General features: G+C 37.7%; 4 protein-coding genes across 4 annotated transcripts; 2 read left to right on the top strand and 2 right to left on the bottom strand.

Annotated features, from left to right (window-relative positions):
- The first annotated feature begins 743 nt into the window (after positions 1–743).
- Positions 744–5574, top strand: LOC127793518 (cytochrome b-c1 complex subunit Rieske-4, mitochondrial-like). Its single transcript, XM_052324268.1, has 2 exons — positions 744–1077; positions 4698–5574. The coding sequence occupies exons 1-2, from the start codon at positions 864–866 to the stop codon at positions 5336–5338; spliced, it is 855 nt and encodes a 284-aa protein (XP_052180228.1). The 5' UTR covers positions 744–863; the 3' UTR covers positions 5339–5574.
- A 461-nt stretch (positions 5575–6035) lies between these two features.
- Positions 6036–8162, bottom strand: LOC127793519 (protein COFACTOR ASSEMBLY OF COMPLEX C SUBUNIT B CCB1, chloroplastic-like). The gene is made up of 4 exons (XM_052324269.1): positions 7804–8162; positions 7571–7695; positions 6496–6648; positions 6036–6396 (listed from the first exon to the last, which is right to left on the bottom strand). Exons 1-4 carry the CDS (start codon positions 8125–8127, stop codon positions 6210–6212), a joined length of 789 nt encoding a protein of 262 aa, XP_052180229.1. The 5' UTR covers positions 8128–8162; the 3' UTR covers positions 6036–6209.
- A 1954-nt stretch (positions 8163–10116) lies between these two features.
- LOC127793517 (uncharacterized) lies at positions 10117–16897 on the bottom strand. The gene is made up of 11 exons (XM_052324267.1): positions 16700–16897; positions 14056–14168; positions 13720–13851; positions 13138–13206; positions 12826–12913; positions 12640–12711; positions 12452–12552; positions 11952–12069; positions 11129–11188; positions 10914–11024; positions 10117–10592 (listed from the first exon to the last, which is right to left on the bottom strand). The coding sequence occupies exons 1-11, from the start codon at positions 16895–16897 to the stop codon at positions 10485–10487; spliced, it is 1170 nt and encodes a 389-aa protein (XP_052180227.1). The 3' UTR covers positions 10117–10484.
- Positions 16898–17635: 738 nt separating this feature from the next.
- LOC127793516 (uncharacterized) lies at positions 17636–18580 on the top strand. The gene is made up of 2 exons (XM_052324266.1): positions 17636–18174; positions 18277–18580. Exons 1-2 carry the CDS (start codon positions 17636–17638, stop codon positions 18578–18580), a joined length of 843 nt encoding a protein of 280 aa, XP_052180226.1.
- The last annotated feature ends 271 nt before the right edge of the window (positions 18581–18851 follow it).

Genomic DNA, 18851 nt, shown 5'->3' with positions numbered 1-18851 from the left:
TGATTATAAATTTTATAATTTTTATTTTACGAATTATCTAAAATAAAATATTAAAAATAATATCCTATTATATTACATTGACACATGTAAATAAAAATTTAAAATTTAAAATAAATATTCATTTAGCTATATTTAATAATTAAAAATCTTAATTTAAAAATAAAAATATTTTTAAATTTATTATAATTATGAAGTTCATGAGTTTAAAATGTGAGCATTCAATGATCAAATTGCTTGAATTACTCAAATTAAATAGATCAAACATCAAAATATATATCAAAAATCAAATTGAATTAATTAAAATAAAAAAAATCAAAATAAAAAAATAATGTCATTTTGATTATTTTAATTTTTTTAATATAAATATTAAATTGAATTAAAATAATTAAATTTAGAAATCGAACTTACCTGACCCCCAACTTGAATAGATCCAAATTGACAATTTTTGTTAATTTGGTTAAGTTATTTTGATTTAATTAAAATATTATTTATCATTAAATAATAATGTTTTTTTTTTTTACAATAATACTATTTGTATATTAATTTTTTGATACTCACAGTTTATAATTCTGAAAAAATAGTTGAGACTTTATGAGGAAGTGTTATTAATTATTTAAAAAACATTTATAATTATATAAATATCAAAATTAAATGTAAAAATAAGAACTGCAGACGTAGAACCGTACGCAACAGGACACGTTTCAGAGAATCGGGTGCTGCTATTTTCACTGCACTAAGCCAACAAGTAGAGTCGGTGATGATAATTTTGCTTCTTTCCTCACAAGAAGGGAAGAAGAAGAATACGAGGAAGAAGAAGAGAAGAGAAGAGGAGGGGAGAGGAGGCTGAATTTGAGAACTGGAAGATGATGAGACGTGCAGCAGCTAGGAGCAGGGAGAGGCTGTCTTCTCTCACCTCGTTGTCATCAGGGAGGGGGCCGAGCCAGGCTTCCTCTTCTGCCGCCTCCATTTCCAATAATCCGATGAGCGGCCGTGATTCGTCGCCAGGAGGTCCCAGATTGTGTTCCTTATTCGGCAATTCAAATCTCTTCGGCTCCCAATTTCATCTTCTGTGCAGAGGTTGAGTCAGAACCCGTCTCAGTCTTTTCCGCTAACTTACTTATGTTTAGGGTTTCTCCCTCTTCCATTTGTGCGCGTGATTGTTTTTTTTTAACTCGGTGAAAGTAAAATTGGACCATTTCTTGGTTGTTGCCCGTAATAATCTTCTCTGTTCCGTTCCAAGTTTATCGGATGTTTGTCTATCTTAATTTTAGAGCATCTGTTACTCTCCGTTGTTGCCTCAAGTACATGCTTATTGTTGAACTTTTGATTCCGAGCTTGTTTGGGTTCACCCTTCTGTCGCTTTCAGTGTGATGTGTCTCGCTCGTTGTTCTACTATTATTTCATGTAAGGGGTTAAGATTTGAAAACTGATACGGAAGGCGTACATGAAAGGTCTTAATTAGCTGTCAGATCTCTATAGGATCTCCCATTTATTCTTAGCACTTTATTTATTTTGTTGGACAGAATTCTCAAGTTAAACATATTGTGTGTGTGTGGGGGGGTGCTCTTGAACTGTTTCTTTCCTACAATATTATCTTTAATCTCTCTAAGCAATTTTAAGTTGACTGAGGAATAGATCATATTTGGTTGGCGATGGGGGCTAGTTCTAGTTCAAAGAAATTTGTTGCTTAATGGAGCTTTTTCCTAGCTACATGGAGACTCTCCACTGGCAAGTTTATGTACAAATTAATGCTACAACCTGTTATCCTTCAGTTGCCATAACTTCCTTGAGACTAGCCTTATGGGTATATTAGATTCTGTAATCGAATTCCGGCTTGTTCATTAATGCCAGGTTCTAGTAGTGGCAAATTAAAGAAATACCGCTGTTCCAAGATTGGCTGAATTAATTCAATAAGATTAATTTTCTTCTAGCTAAAGAATGGTGTGGCAAATAAGCTTCCATGAATGGTTCAACCTTTTTTTTTCCTTAAACTTTTGGCATTTAATAGAAAGTGCAATGGATGGTATGACTTAAATTTGATGGTGGCAAAGTGTCCATTTAAATGGTTAATGACAATATTCTATCAAACCATGCAACAAAAGAGTGAGCTTAATAGCAGTATTCTTTTATGCTCTTTTAATTCAGTTCATTAGGTTACCAGCTTCTTAGTTTGTTAGATTGGTGGATGCTCTGCTAGAATTTGTACTTCTTGTGTGGTCATATGCCTATCTAAATTAAATGTGACTCAGAATTAGGTAGCTTTCTCTCTTGAGTCTGGGGCTTCATGATTAACTGTATAAATTTCAATTTTGCTTTAGTTCTTGTTGGGAAGTCAAAAAAACTTTGACTAGCATTATTTGGATGTGAAACTTTCTGAAATCCATTTTTGATGAAAGAGTAGTTTCAGGCCATCCCTTTTGAGGAATTAAAATATAGTCTAGACAGACACAACATTACAAATATCTGTGGGACCTCATGATCTTGGGGATGGCACATATACTAGCAGCATGAATCTTTGATATGGAATTGTAAAATAGTCTAGGCAGGCATGATGTTACAAATATCTATGAGAGATATCACCAAACAGGGATGAAGGTGCATATCATTGGTCAATGAGCTGTTTATTGGGTTTCAGGGACAGCCTCTTATCATTTGAATATAGTTTGATGTTAATTCTTCGTCAGAGCAGAACTTCCAAACATGAAAGTCTCTTGAGTGCAATGACGTGTGGGGTGACAGAATAGTGCTTTCCAATATGCACTTGTACTAGGCCATGTTTCAAACTAGCAGCACCATTCATGTTAATTTGACATGTTTAAGAATTTGTTCCCATTCTTGTGTTTATGTGATAAACACATTCTTGGCATGTCTCAATATGCCTGTTGCCAGCTCTAAAGATCGTCATATAGCATCAGTTTTGGGTTTGTAGGACTGTAAAAAAATTACTAGTCTATCCTATGGTGGCATTCTTTTTTGTTTTTGTTCCACATTTTTTTGGGGCAGGGTGCTCTGTAATAATACCCAAGCAGTTTGCAATAAATTAATCTTTAGTCTTTTAGATGGGGATGGTAAAGAGGAGGAGAATTTCTGCATCCCATGCTGATTAAGTAGTACTTCTACTGTGACCTTAATGGTTATCATAAAATTATAGAACTAGATAACATATACCTATATGTGAGAACATTATAGATCTAGATAACACACTTAAAACGTTATTATCTAAAAGGCTGTTAAAAATTAATGCATATCATATTGTGGAACTAGATAACATGTGATAAATATTTGGCAAATATTTAGAGCTTACAGTGGTAGATATGAATGGTCCACCTACAGGCACAGCTTTAATGTGGTGTGATCGGAAAAAGGAACATTGACTGTTACAGATTGATAATGCCTAGTACTTTTAATTTTTTTTTTTTTTTTGCAAGAAATGTATATGGAATGAAAGTTAGTAAAAATAGAAAGTGGATGATGGGATTTGCAGATTAAATCATTCCAAGAACATATTAGTTTAGATATCTTGGATCACTTGTCCAAAAAATGGAGACAGAATTAATATGGGAGGTTAAAATGAAGAAATGCGTCTGTGATTCTATTGGACAATTAAACACTAACATATGCAAAATATGAGTGTATTGGGGATGTGGATGTTATGATAGATGTGCAACCCTATGTGAAAGGATATATATTTCTCTTTTTTTGCTGAGGCATCAAAGGATATTATCAAAATGAGATTATACATAATAAGGTTAATGCAACTCCTATTGAAAATAAGATACATGAAACACAATCAAAATGATTTGGTCATGTGAGAAAAAGACGAATAAATGCTTCTAAGAAAAAGTGGATAGAAGACATTTTTAGCCAAAAATGATAAAACTTGATGGGAAAGTCTTAGGCATGTTATGCATTATAATAGCTTTTTAGCAGATATAGCCATAAATGGAGATAACTGGTGAACTAGAATTCATGTAGCCAAACTCATCTAGTGAGATTAAGTCCAGATTTATTGTTTTCCAGTTGCAAGTGCATTTATCTTAGATGCATAGATGCCTATTAGACATGACTTATTTGTCTGGAAGCTACTATTTATTCTGTACTTTATGCTTGGTCTTTGGAGATCTTGGTGTTTTGATGCATTGCGATCCTTAACAGCAACTATTCTGACTGGCCATGTCTATCTACTCTTAACTCAATAAAGGGCTCATTACTTCGTCTAGTTGCACCTCATCTGCTAGGAGCATCTTACCTGTTGATCAACTCCCAGGAAATCACAAAGACGAGGCTAAAGAATGGTAGTGTAAATGTATTCTGGCAAATTCTTGGTAGAAGATTTTAACTTCTCTTAAGAATGGTGGCGCATGCTTTCCAAGCAAACTAATGAATAAAGTTGGTTTATGACTATGAGTTCTGACAGGTCTCTGAATCATTCTTTCTTGAATTTGGTTCCAATCACAGGGTAACAAGAAATGACTCAAGATATGGTTAAAACATATGCACTGGAATATACAACCTGCTTAATCAAAAAAATAGCCATACATGTTGTTCTAAACAGAACCTTACTGCTAGTTTATGAGGCCATATGTCCTTTTGTCCTCTCCTGGGAGTACCGAATGACAAGATGTATCGATATTTGTTCAATTGATGCCAAATGAGGCAAGGGCTTGATTACAATAGGTCAGTGATGGTTGTTGCAGGTTTTGCATCAAAGCCACTTGCCCTCAAGGAAAACAGTGTTATTCCAGACGTTCCTCCGACTGTGGCAGCTGTTAAGAATCCAACTGCAAAGATAGTTTATGACGAATACAACCATGAGCGTTACCCTCCAGGTGATCCCAGCAAGCGGGCATTTGCCTATTTTGTCTTAACTGGTGGGAGATTTGTGTACGCTTCACTGATTCGCCTCCTTATCCTGAAGTTTGTCCTCAGCATGTCAGCCACTAAGGATGTTCTTGCATTGGCCTCTATTGAGGTTGACCTTTCCAGCATTGAGCCGGGCAGTACAGTCACTGTGAAGTGGCGTGGGAAGCCAGTCTTCATCAGGCGCCGAACTGAGGATGATATCAAGCTGGCAAACAGTGTCGATGTGCACTCTCTTCGCGACCCGCAGGAAGATTCAGCGCGAATAAAGGATCCAGAGTGGCTCATTGTTGTCGGGGTCTGCACGCATCTGGGTTGCATCCCATTGCCAAATGCTGGTGACTTCGGTGGGTGGTTTTGCCCATGCCATGGTTCTCACTACGACATCTCTGGCAGGATTCGCAAGGGACCGGCACCTTATAATCTGGAGGTACCCACTTACTCTTTCTTGGAAGAGAACAAGTTGCTTATTGGGTGATTATTGAAGGTGTAGTCATCATCTACAGGGACAATGAGGTTTTTTTTAAGTATTTCTCTCTGTATTTAGTTGTGAAATACTTCTTGTTGAAGATATCTCTGATTTTCAATAATTTGTATGGTCTTTGATGTAGCACGCTATGGTGCTGGTGTTGCTTTAGAACTGAACAAATTGTCTGCTCAAACGCTGCTTTTATGCACGCGTGATTAATTATAGTATATTTACCATTTTGGAGAGGTTGCTTGATTCAGCAGAAACAAATTTTTGAAGCTTTTATTAGAAAACAAAAGCAGAAATAAAAAAACAAAATTATTATTAGGGAAAATTACTATCAATCCATATTTAAAACCACAAATATTGCATTTATCAGATCTTATAAACGATATAAACACTTTTGTCAGTACTGTTTTTGCTAATTTTATTGTTAAGAACACCTTTTCAATTACTAACAAAATACATATAATAATTTACTAAAAGCTTTCTCAAATGATTTGAGCAAACACCAAACTGTTATTTTCTTAAAAATGATTTTTATAGAAGTGATTTTCAGGATAATAAAAATTTCACAACAGTGCCGACCACCATATTTGGCATACAACCATGATCCTTTGGAAGTTGATACACATGATGTGCTCATATACAAGAGAGATGTTGCCAAGGGAAAGTACAAAAATTACAAAGCAAAAGTTCCCCAAAGTTGTACAGAATTAGATGATTATTATAAAGAATATAAATCAAAATCCTTTCTGAGAATAATTAAAGGAGAATCTCTTCTACCAATAGTAACAACCGTGAACCAAAAATACAAACTCTTATGCCAACCCATCCCCCAAAAACAGTTGAACCTGAGAGGTTGGTTACAATGAGTGGTCTACTTCTCAAATATGCCCTTCACATACACCATGCCTTTCTCACTCAACTCCAGTTCTTTCCTCATCTGTTCTACTTGCTGGTCATCCCCCTGAACAATGATTTCTGAAAGGGTTCCATCTTCAGCCATTATCATTTTAACCTTGATCTGCTCTTTCCTTGATGCTCTTCGCCAGTAATATAGTCCTCTGTTTCCATTCCCAAATGTTATTTATGCATATACTTCATCCACATGATAAAACTGGTATCAATTTGGAAAAAGAGCTAAGAAAACCGGGATTACTTACGCCAGTGGGCTTAAGATGGTGAGCCAGAACCAGTTATTGCCTATTTCTGGAAAGGTTATAGTAAGAACAAGGGCAACACTTGCTAGGCTTATGCAGGTGCAGAAAGTGAGCAATGCTGCTTGGCCTCGGTTTGGAATCATCATGCCCTCGAACCTTTACACAAAAGAGAAATTTGAATGTGAGAGAGAGTGAGAGAAAGGGGTTTTGAATTCTAACTCGGGAATCCAATTATAGATTTGTTGATAGAAATATACACACACACACACATATATATGACATCAGGGATTAGTTGATTAGCCGAGGAGGTGAATTCCAAGGAAAGGCACCCATTATCCATGCATCGACACAAAAAATGGAAAAATTACAGAGAGCATATGTTAGTGTGGCATTTGCTAATGTCCGTGAATAGGAAAAGGCAGTATATCTTCAGTTCAGATTGGGGACTCTCTATGAACTATTAGTACTGGATAGACAATGTGGGCAACCAACCATGCCAATTTTAGACTGCAAAAGACACCCTTTACAAGCAAACCTCTCATAAATCTTCGTCTTTTCACTATTTAGGATTTCTAACCTATCTTATGACAGTCGGAGACACTCCAAAAATTGCATTGGCATAAATACAAGAAATACAAAACCCAACAACTCCAAGACGTGTTCTTGCCATGCAATTGATGGTTTGCCAAACCAAGCTCCAAGGACTTTCTACCTATTCTGATGGACCATTTCATGAACTTTGATGACGGGAATCAGATTCAATTACAGGTATCATAAATTGCTGCTTGGAAAAGAGCTTAGAGAGTCTTGACATCAGACCTATGGTTGAACTAATTGTTGCATATGTTAGATAAGCTGATATCTCCTTGTAGGCATCAAACCTAGGAGTGTCACATCTCAGATGGTTCTGTACGAAGATTTTATGTTGACTTATCGTGGAATCAACGATTCATCCTTCTTTATCATATTCCATCTGTTCGAATATATTGTTGTTGTATCATTGAAGATGAGAAATGCTGCTGCTGCTGATGATGATGATTAATTAAAGATAATCAAAGAGCAGAGAAGGGTTACTCACGTTATGGTCTCTCCTCTATCCAAAACCACAAAATTGTTGCGAGTGAAGAAAGAAAGAATCTCTCCCGCCACCTGACTAGGCACCTTCTTCCCTTCTCCTTCCCCAATATACGTCTTCTGAACAACCTGAATTCAAAAACCATTTAAAAAAAAAAAACGATTCTCAATTAGAACCTTAGAGCACCAGAAAGATGGATCAAAAACGAAATTGAAAAGTTTAAAAAAATAAAGAACCTTGGATTTGACAGAGCGCTTGATGAGAGACCAGAGGCCGGGAACGGAGATGACAAAGAGGCCGAGAGAAGTGTAGTAGCTGGCCAGAGAGTAGCCGGCGGTGCTTTCGGCGAGCAAGAACAGAGATGAAGAAGAAGAACAAGAAGAAGCAAGAGGGTCGAGGAGAGAGGAGAGGGCTCGAGCAACGAGCCTGGAGTTGGGTTTTGTTGTTGTTGGTGTCGGGTGGCATCGCCATGGCCATAGAGGTGCCAATTCGGTGGTCTTATTGGGTTTGGAGCGCAAAGATGAGAGGCCAGGAGGGCTTACTAGTAGTTTGGCCGCCATATTCGCCCACTGGGAGAGAGAGATTGGGAGCTTTATATTATATTATCCAGTCCTCTGGAGCTCAGCTGCATACTTGTAGTAGTAGCCTCAGCTTGTGTGTGTGTGTGTGGCACTACTATTGCCTCACCTCAGATCTCGGGATGAAATCAGTGCCGTTCATCAACTTCTATGTAAATTATGTTTATATTTGTTTTTGTTTACGTCTAACAACAACCAATAGTAGTAGCATTCATATATAAATATTGTTTTATATAAATGTATAATATAAAATAACATTAAGTCACTTCACTGGCCTTGCTTATTAATTTTTTTTTGGGTACCCCGATCACTATGAATATTATACTACCTTATAATTCAATAAAAGGGTTAGCATAATTAACAATTTAGACTTTTTTTTTAAGAAATATTGAGGTCTAGATATCAATTCATGTGTTTAAATTTAGAATTATTATCCTTGCGCAATCTCCTACTACTCATGTTCTTAATTTTGATTGAAAAAGTAAATCGCAAATGAACCTTTGATCTTTGAAGTATCGAACTCGTGATCTACTAATACTAACTCCAATATATCATTTGCCTGTCATTTCATCTATGTCCAAGATCATGTGTCTTTAAATTTAATACATAGTAATGATGAATAATTTACCAAATAATTATTGAATGCTATACTTGTAAGAAAATCAGCTCGTTACACAGAAACGGAAATAAGAGGCATTTCTGATAGTAAACGAAAATGCGAAAATGACATTTTAAAAAAAATATAGAAAACGGAAACGCAGGGTAAATTGTAAATTTTAAAAATATAAGGATTTTTTTATAAATATAATTTTTAATATAAAAAATAAAAAAATATTCAAACATAAATAATAAATATAAATTTTATAATGTATTACAAACATATATAAAATATATATACATATATATATGTGCTGTTAGGTTCATATATATATATATATGTAGCATCATATGTTGCATCTTTGCATATATATACATAAATAAATACATATATGACTATTGGGCGCCAGAAAGAGAAAGATAAGGATGTGTGCAGCTTAGCTTCCGATTATGTTTCTTAAATTCTAAGATGGTTCAAAATATTTTAAAAATTACAGAAACAACCCTAAAAACATTTCAAGTCATTTTTCCCGTTTTCAAAATAGGAAATGATTTGGAAGCGCCAAAAGGACACCTTCGAGCCGTTTCCGTGCTTCACATACCATACCCATACTCAATCCAATTCAATCCAACAAAATACAAGTTATTTTTTCATATGGTGAGAAACTATTCTATAAAACAAATTATTCTTTAGATTTTTAGATAATAATTAAATATATTTTTCTCTTTTCCTAAAATTAATAATTCTACTCTTGACTAAAAGTATTTAAATGGTTATTTTGTTTTTGTTTCTCGCAATCATATTCTTTTTAACACAAATTTAATTTAAAATGCTTTTACAAACAAGGAAATATAAGAATTTGAATCTAATTCTTTTTCAATACTTAAATATTAAAATTTAAATCACGATAAAAATCTTATTAACAAAACTATCACATTCTCTTGACTCATTAAAAATATTCTACATGGATGATGAATCCTATTTTTCTTCTATAATTATAATGGAATTTGACCTTTTTGCAATAAATATTTTAATTAGACTGTTTTAACCCTGATAGATTATGTTTAGTTGCATTGGATAACTTGAGTTCCATGCAAAAGGTAATAAGTATCAGAATGTCTCTTAAAAATAAACTGAGACGGTAATTACTCTTTCGTGTCTATAATTTAAAATCTCTCTACGTTTTATACATTTATTTAATATATGACCTACGAAATATTTAGATGAGTTTACCCATTTATGTTCTCCCTTAGGGCTTAAATTGCCCCAACATTCTTAATTTAAATAATTTTCAGGAATTGCACGCCAATGAGAAATATAAGATAGGACATGTTATGGAGTAATGGTACATTACAATTTATAATTATAGAATTACAACTGTGACATTATTATACAAGTGTTTTTAATCCCCCCAACACACAAAATAACTCAATCCTGCAAACTCCTCCTTCCACCTTTAAAAAGTGTCGGACATGAAAACAAATATAGAGAGTGCAAGCAAGAAGTCAACCCTTCATCCCACTATACCGCTCTACCTCTATACCCTATGGATGCAAATGACTAAGAAAACTAAACAATGAATTAATCAACATATACAATGTAAGGGTAACCCCACGGAAGTTGGCACAGCACAGATCGGTGAGATGGTTTGAATGTAAACGCAACACATATCTACTCACACCCAAGAATTTCAAAAGGACTCTCAAAGAGCGCAGCCAGAGCACAGAGTCTGGGAAAAACATCAAGAAGTGATACCACTCTGTTTTGCTTGGACGAGTTCCTCTGTGGTGGTGCCAATGATCTCATTAGCGCGCTTCAAGCCAACGCAGTAGTACCTTCCTATCGAATCCTGTATTCAGAGATTGCGCTTTTATTAAAAACACCAAGAATGCATCTATGCAAGAACCAGTGGCGATAAGTTTTAGGTCATCGTGTTATGCAAGATCGTGTGGTGACAAGATTTAGGTCATTGTGTTCAATATCTACAAAAATGCATGTGAATAATAGGTGAAGGCATTCTGCTGGCTGGAGCATATTTGACTAAGTTTATTGAAGCGAAGTTGGATTCCTTGGAAAGGGCAAGTTATCTGCTCAGAGGGTTCCTTGGCGTTAAATCAGTGAAAGTTCTTCTGAACTGAACAGAAAAAGGAAGACGGAAAAGATGTCTCACCCGGGCAACGATTCCCAACGTCTCTAGCTTTTGAACAGCATCATCCACATCAAAGTTACAACTCTCCTCAAATTGCTCCTTAATTAGTTCTTCACACCTCAGATCAAGATCCTGTCAAACACTATAAACAGTTAAGCATCAACTTTGCAACAATTTAATCCCCAGGAATTTGGTAGAGAATAAAACACCATGCAAAGGCAGTAACAAATATGCACCTGTCGAGTAGCTTTTCCCTGTTCCATCAGTATGTAAAATGAAACAATTACCTCTTTAACCTGCACATTCAAATTACCTTAAGAAAATTGGAAACCATTTCCGACAAGGTTGAGGCCTCGGATCATAATTAGCTAGCCTAGTGAATTAGATATACTGCAATCCATTCAGTGATCCTCACAATCTAAAACATAGTAAAGATGGAAGGTAGAGCAAAATTTCTTTTGCCTGGAAGCTCAACTACTATTTTCAAGAACCATTTTACATCAAAACTCACTTGTTGACCATGTAGTAGATTGGAAATGATTGATGAATTTAGATGTCAATGGGTCACCCATTTACCTATTTGCATACACATTTAGTAAATGTTAAAAATATGTCGTTTGTATCCTTCAAATATGAATTTTTCAACTCAATTTCAATTTTAAATGGGTAATTAGGGTTTATTTCAAATAAAATTTATCTCTATGACTCAAAACATGAAATTTTTCATAATCATTTTAACTTAAATGGGTAAGTGGGGCCTATTTATTGACCGATTTCCATCCCTTTGTGAATGCTACCTGGTACAAAAAGATACTCAGGCAGTGTTTCTCATCTGAGACATATTTATTTAGGGTGATTTATTGTGCAATCATTTTGAAGAAAAGATGGCACATTTTATAGAAGCCGACTTCCAGTCTATTTACGCAATAACTTGAAACTAAAAGGCCCTTAAACTGCTTAGAAGACAGTTAGAAAGCCTGTACAAAATCATCACTTTATCTGTTAAATGAAAATTAACATTGGTCAAAAGATCAACCAAATTTCTAGAGTGCAACTTACTTCTTGTTGAATCACATCATCACACAAGTGAAGAAGAGTGCCCTTTCCACTATCCAGCTGTTTGTCATACATAGACTCTGTAATTAGATTCTGATATGCAGCCATATTTTGTTCAAACCTAAGGGTATGCAAAACACAAAAAAAATAAAAATAAATAAATAAAAAACAATAACAAATAAATACAGTAAAAACAGACAATTAAGTAAAAAACAAGGAAAATTAAAGCACATGGTTGTTATGTAAACAGATTGATAATATCATGTATGGAGAAAACAAAATGACGGATCCAGGACAATTCAATGATCCAGTGGCTCCAACAAATAAGAAATTCTTCACCGGTAGTTGCCCTGCTCCAGCACTTTCTGTCCACTAAACATTAAATGTCCTAAAGAAATAGAAGGAAAACTAAGGACTTTGACCAGGCCAACTCTTAGTCCCACCAAATTGGTGGGTTAAAAATACTGATAGTGAATCAAATTTAAATAACAAAAAAAAATTACGTGAAGTATGTCTTGGCACAATAGCCAATCACAGTTGAAAGGATAGCAAATATGACCCAAAGATCAGCTTTAGGCATGTCAAGCGAACCCACTACTGCAACCTGAAAAACAGTGATATGTTACACCTATCTTAACATGGATAAAAGACGAGAACTATAGAACAAGTTCATGAACATCAGATGACTTACGAGCCCAACAACAGCAGAAACCAGAAATTTGACCCAGTCCATTGGTGTTAAACCTGGATTTTTCTTTTCTGGCTGTTAAAAGGCAAGAAACTCACTATATCATAATTTAATAAAAGGACTTGGTTTGGGGGAAATATACAGATATGCCATCTAAGGAGAAGATAGCAAGAACAGCCAAGAACTCACAAGAACAATCTCCATATCAGCCATTGGGATGTTTCTGAAATGCTTCAAAAATATTCCTCGTTCTTGTTTTAGTTTGGTGCTTGCTTGCCTGCATGATCACTACGGTTGTTAGAAATCAGCAAATTCATTATTAATTTTGGTGGATGCGTTTCCGAGCTACAAAAAATCCTTTTCTAGCTGGATGCACTCTTACGAACATTGTATACGAACCCATCATTAATGATCAATCTAAAGGAAAATAATAACTTTCAATTTGGCTGTGAATTGTTCTGACAAAACTATCCAACACAGAGTTCACAACACCAGCAGTACCTGTAAACAACAATTATCCTGTCAAAGGTAGGCTCTTGGATGGTGATTTTGCCCAGCAGATTGCGAAAACTGGGAGGAAACAGAATAGAGTATAAGCATCAGAAGTGGAAGTCAGTCAACTAAAATAATATCTAGATCCAATTAAGCTGACCACAATAGCAATAAATAGACTTCAAAATAACATGCATGGATGCAAATGGATGTCTATGTAATGCAGCAGTGCAATGGTACTGAAGCAACTGAAAGCTTTCGTAGTTTTATGCTTGTGTTAATAGCAAGAAGACATAAGAAATGCTAGCTTATGCAAGCATTTTTAATTTCCTTCCAGTTCAATATTGAAAAGTATCATCCAACTAACAAAGCATCCAAGAATCTAGAGATCAGTAAAACAATTCAGTTTATAATTTCTGAATCCCTACATTTAAGGATGATTACCATAAACAGAAGTTTCAGTTATTTCATACCATTGGGGAACACATTCAAGAAAACCAAAAGAATATCAGGAAAAAACCATCTTTTATACTTGAAATTCCCAAAGGTAAAACTTTCAGCTGTCAAATGGCAAAATACTATTCATAAAACCTGATTTCCATGGTCTCAAGACGGATCCGTTCAACGAATAAGTCATCCTCCTGTATGTCAGCACTAGTTTCATCATCTTTTTTTGGATCTTTCTTCCTCAAAGTTGATTTCCTGGTCAAAACTCTTTCTAGTCTGCAAATGCCATTAGCCAAGAAAGTTAAACATATAAATTCACAGCAGCCTAGCAACAGGCTAAGATTCAATGAAAATATCTCCAGATAACTCTGCACCTTTTGATGCCTAATCCCAATCAGGCAAATAATATTTATAAGTAACTTGCAGAAGGGTCAAACTACTAGCTATGCACAGTTGAGCCTCTCCAAAGACTTAACTCACCTGGTCTTTCTCAAAAGCCATGCCCAAAAACGACCAATGAGCATGTCCACTTTCTCCATGAAGAAGAAATCAGTTGTTTGATCAAGTCCAATGCCACGGCGGAATATTACATACTACAAACAAATAATGGATTCAGTAACTCAAAGTTGTTATTTATTACATCTCTTGATACACAAAAAACAACTTATCCCACTTGTTTAGGGTAAATCATATATATGCTCCTCCACATTCTATCAGAAGAATCATGCAACGAATGTAAAATATATATCAATTAGACACCATTGATCATTGAAGGTTGCTGCAAGCCATTGTTCTCTTAAACTTACTGGAGAACAGAAGTATCTATTGTACTTAGTTATGATGATAAGATTATGGTCCAGTTGTAGCTGGGAAAAAAGAACTCCTAGTTATTTGTTAGAACCAGTAACGAAACTGTTCATGTTTCCATGCAATCTTGTAGTTATTTTAGCCATAATAATCAAGGTATATCCAATCCTTACTGGAAACTGAGGCCACATTTTTTAATAACCATAAATCAAATCAAATATTCAATGTAACACTGTAGAAGCATATACAAAATTTTGGGATTATTATCCACTGTTCAATGAGTATAAGAAATCTGATGAAGGATTTTTGCATCATATGAATTGGAGAACAACTAGAGTTCCTTAAAATATATCAGCATGGCTACATATTTGGTAGAGCATCTGGTGCCAGTAGTTCTTTATTAGGAAATGGAACATGGCACAGTATTTGGCAAGATGGTTTCTGTTAGGAGTATGTGCATATGGAAAGTGATCTCTCACTGCAGATAGTAGCGATGGTGATGGTTCCAAAAATGATGCCAGAGAAATGGATGTGTTAAGCATTAAAAAAAAGAAAGAAAGAAAAGAAAAGAGAAGAAATCACTGTGCTAGGTTCAAAGTTTGGAATTTGGCGAAACCAGTTGAATGAAAATAGCATGGATTTTGCATAAATCTGTTTGGCAATATTAAACTGAGATCTTATGTGTTTTGTTTATCACCAAAATAGCGGGAAACTATAAATATATCAACATGATTATATCTTCTCAACCCCATGCTTTTTCTTTTACATCATAACAAAGGAGTGATAAAACCAAAATGGTTCTCGGCAAACTACAACTAGACAGCTTTAGGACTTGTACATCTCCCTCCTGTGTTTTATGAGTTGATTACAAATTTCCTGTCTTCTGGTGAACCATAACTCAACCATTAATTCTAAGCTGTTAAAATTTTTAAAGTGCCAATGCTGCCCTAAATAACAATTTCCCAGTACACTCCAAGCTCCCCCTCGCACAGTCATATACCTAATCATATACACATAAAGGTTAATTATCTCCACCTTTAGTCTCTCTCAACCAGTGTTTAAAAGTGCACTTTGAGAGCAAAGCACAGCATGCTTAGGGCTTTTTGCATGTGAAGCTCAGCGACTTTAGCTGAGCATGATTAAAGTGTGCTTCAGAAATATGCCTTTTTAACAAACAATATGCCTTTTTATTTTTTTAACAAACAATATGAATGGTTGTGTTACGAGTATTTCCCGCACTACTTCTTATGGGCTGCACTTAACCCAGCAGGCCGGCTCAATCGCCTGAAGCCCAATAGGCTCGAGCTCATCAGAACAAGGTCACACATCGCTAAAACCCGAGCTCAGATCGCGGAACCAAGCGAACTCCCAGCAAGCTCTCAGCGATATACCCAATGAGCTCCTAGCGATGCTTCTAGCTCGCTGGCCTAACCGTTCAGCTCGCCGGTTAAACTATTTAGCTCGCATAACAACATCGTTGCTGAATAATCGGCGGCAGAGACCCACCTACTTTATTTGATGCAAATCAGATTCCTGGTAATATGGAGCCCCACTCCCGGTTTTATGGAATTTATAATGACACATTGTCTCCATGATATCATTATTCTACTTTTGTATTTTATGCAACTGTAAACACTCCTCACTATAAATAGGGGTCAAAAACACTATTGTGAAGAGAGAGAGAGATAGAGAGAACAATAATAACATATTGTTACTCTGCCGGAATGCCCAGAGAACAATCGTGGAGTAAGCATCGTTCTGGCCGAACCACGTAAAAACTTCCCGTGTACATTCTACTCCGTTCCTCCTTGCATTTGGGCTAATTTCCTCATTGCAGGCCTAAGAATCATGGTTGGCTAATTCTGGACGTCGACATTTTGGCGCTATAGGAAGGGCCCGCTCTGATCGCTAGCCATGGTAAGAGAAAGGAACACATGAAGCTCTGATGCGGTGGCAGAATTTCTAGAAAATCATCGCTATCAACCACAGGATGTTCCGTTTGCCGTTGAACCTGTTGTTTCTGCCACGGGTGCCTCCATCCCACCGCTGATCGGAGTTACCGCAGGCATGCCCCCATGGGCTCCGGTCCAACCTGTCGCTCATACCACCGGGATGGAGACGATTCAGGTCTGGCAACAATGCCATGAGGCATTAGAGAACACAGTCATGCAGCTCGCTGACGCGATCAAGGTCTTGGCCCAAGCTCATGCGCAGGCCATCCACGATTCACCGAAAATCCCTTCACCTCAAGGGGCTTGCCGACCTAGACAAAAGAGACCCCCACCAGGTGAGGAGGATATTGGAAATAACTATTCACCCCTAAATCGTCATTCTCTAGAGCAGGATAGTAGGCGATGGCAGACCCAGCGATCTGCAGACCCAGATGCAACCGTTGAGGAATTGTGTCGAAGAGTCTAGCAGTTGGAGACGCAACAAAGGGGTTCGCAGCCAGAATAATGATCGTGGGGACAGAACACCATTCACTAGGGAAGTTGAGCTCGAACCTCTCCCTCATAGGTTCAAAGTCCCGAATATGCCGTCGTATAATGGGGACAATGACCCCTATGACCACCTAGATGCGTTTAATGTCTAGATGGATTTGCAGACCACCAGCTCGTTGGTTAAATTTCGCGTCTTCCCAGCGACCTTGGGCAATATTCCCCATGCCTGATTCAGGGCCCTTCCACCTCGCAACATCGACGGTTGGGAGGAATGCCAACGAAGGTTTCTCAATTAATACAGGGTGTTGAGAAGGCAGCTCGAATACAGGGCATTGAGAAGGCAGCTCGCCCAGCCGTGTCAACTAGCTGTCGTGTTCTAGAGGACAAATGAATCTTTGAAGGACTATATTGCTAGGTTCAAGCATGAGGTGAGCAATATCGAAGATCCCTCTAGTGAAAGCGTCCTGACTGCGATCTCAGCAGGACTCCGCAAGGATGGAAAGCTTTATGACAACATCTATAGGACCCCCGTTAAAGACTTGGGGGAATTCTATGAACGAGTTGCCAAGGAGATCCGGTGGGAAGAGGCTTTTGGCTCAAAGAAGCCCATCGAACAAAAGGAAGAGGCTGGGGGCTCCAACCAAAATAAGAAAAGAAATAATAAAGACAATGGAAGGGAAGCTCGGGGAGAACGCTTGAACAACCAGGTCTCCAAGTGAGCCCGCAAGGCGAAGAGAGAAGAGCGATCTCCGCGATCAGGCCGTTTCGACAGCTGTTGTGCCCTGTCTGATCCCTAAGAAAGGATCTTCACCATGGAGAGAGGCAGGGAGGACTTCGGAAAGCCTAACCCGATAAGAACTAACAAATTCAGAAACAAGGATAAATTATGTGCATACCATAACGAGGCGGGCCATAACACCTCTGAGTGCTGGGCTTTGAGGGATGCCATCGAGGACCTGATCAGAAGAGGTCAGTTGAGGGACTATGTGGTGCAACCTACCAATCAGTCGACCCAGCAATTAGCACAACAACCAACTCCTCCCGACGATGAGCGCTCACCGGCCGTTCGAACGATCTACACAATTCATGATGGACCGCAACTCGCTGGGACTTCCCACAAGTCCCATGAAAGGAACGTGCGTGAGGTCAACCATGTTTTGTTGACAGGGTCAAACGGGCAGGCCGCACCCATGAAGCGAGCTAGGGGGATTACAGAGGAAATCACTTTCTCAGAGGAAGAGGCCAGAGATGTCCACTGGCCACACAATGACGCCCTCGTTATTCGGGCCTGGATTGGCAATGCCGAAGTGCGAAGGATAATGGTGGATATAGGCAACTCAGTGAATGTAATGTACAGAGCTTGCTTTGATCAAATGGGACTAGAGCCAGAGTAGTTGAGCTCATCCCCAGAGCCGCTCTATGGTTTCACGGGAGATACGGTGTTCCCCGTTAGGTGGATCAACCTTCCTTTTACCGTTGGAGATGCAGATCGCCAGGCCACCACATTAACAGAGTTCTTCATAGTGGACTGCCCTTCGGCATATAACGTCGTGCGTGGGAGGCCGACAATGAACGATCTGGATATGGTCACCTTTACCAGGTCACAGACTGTCAAATTCCCTACCCCCAACAGAATAGGATCTGTGCGAGGTGAGCAACACCTCGCAAGACGCTGCTACGAAGATGCCATAAAAATGGGGGTTAAAGGGAAGAAGGTGAAGCCCGTCGCAAGAAGCGACCCACAGCCTGCTAGCTAGAAGGGTGTTAGCTACGATCTAGATCCCCGCGAGGTGGACTGTGATATGGCCACCAGCCTAGTGGAAGAGCTCGAGGACATCCTAGTAAGCAAGGTGGATGAAGAAAGATGGCTCAAGCTGGGGAGGAATCTGGCTCCCAAGGTAAAGTCCCAACTTACTAATTTTCTTAAAGCTAACCTCAATGTATTTGCATGGAATCACGAGGATATGGTAGGGATAGCCCTAGAGGTTATGTCGCACAGGCTTAATGTAGACCCTAGCTACAAACCAG

The sequence above is a fragment of the Diospyros lotus genome, unplaced genomic scaffold (genome assembly GCF_014633365.1).
Source record: "Diospyros lotus cultivar Yz01 unplaced genomic scaffold, ASM1463336v1 tig00011525_2, whole genome shotgun sequence".
In the NCBI taxonomy this organism is placed as follows: domain Eukaryota; kingdom Viridiplantae; phylum Streptophyta; class Magnoliopsida; order Ericales; family Ebenaceae; genus Diospyros; species Diospyros lotus.
This window is presented reverse-complemented; position numbering and strand designations above follow the sequence as displayed.

Bases quoted from the DNA above. Each gene is read 5' to 3' on its own strand.
- LOC127793519 (XM_052324269.1), bottom strand. From the start codon at position 8,127: ATGGCGGCCAAACTACTAGTAAGCCCTCCTGGCCTCTCATCTTTGCGC. The intron at 7,696-7,803 runs GTTCTTTATTTT...TTTTGAATTCAG, and splicing joins AGCGCTCTGTCAAATCCAAG to GTTGTTCAGAAGACGTATAT. The intron at 6,397-6,495 runs GTAAGTAATCCC...GAATGGAAACAG, and splicing joins ACCATCTTAAGCCCACTGGC to AGGACTATATTACTGGCGAA.
- LOC127793517 (XM_052324267.1), bottom strand. From the start codon at position 16,897: ATGAGGGAGAGGTTCGAGCTCAACTTCCCTAGTGAATGGTGTTCTGTC. The intron at 12,914-13,137 runs GTACTGCTGGTG...GTGATCATGCAG, and splicing joins AGGATAATTGTTGTTTACAG to GCAAGCAAGCACCAAACTAA. The intron at 10,593-10,913 runs GTGAGACATCTT...CTCTGAATACAG, and splicing joins CGTTGGGAATCGTTGCCCGG to GATTCGATAGGAAGGTACTA.
- LOC127793518 (XM_052324268.1), top strand. From the start codon at position 864: ATGATGAGACGTGCAGCAGCTAGGAGCAGGGAGAGGCTGTCTTCTCTC. The intron at 1,078-4,697 runs GTTGAGTCAGAA...TGGTTGTTGCAG, and splicing joins ATTTCATCTTCTGTGCAGAG to GTTTTGCATCAAAGCCACTT.
- LOC127793516 (XM_052324266.1), top strand. From the start codon at position 17,636: ATGGAGAGAGGCAGGGAGGACTTCGGAAAGCCTAACCCGATAAGAACT. The intron at 18,175-18,276 runs GTACAGAGCTTG...GTTCCCCGTTAG, and splicing joins GGCAACTCAGTGAATGTAAT to GTGGATCAACCTTCCTTTTA.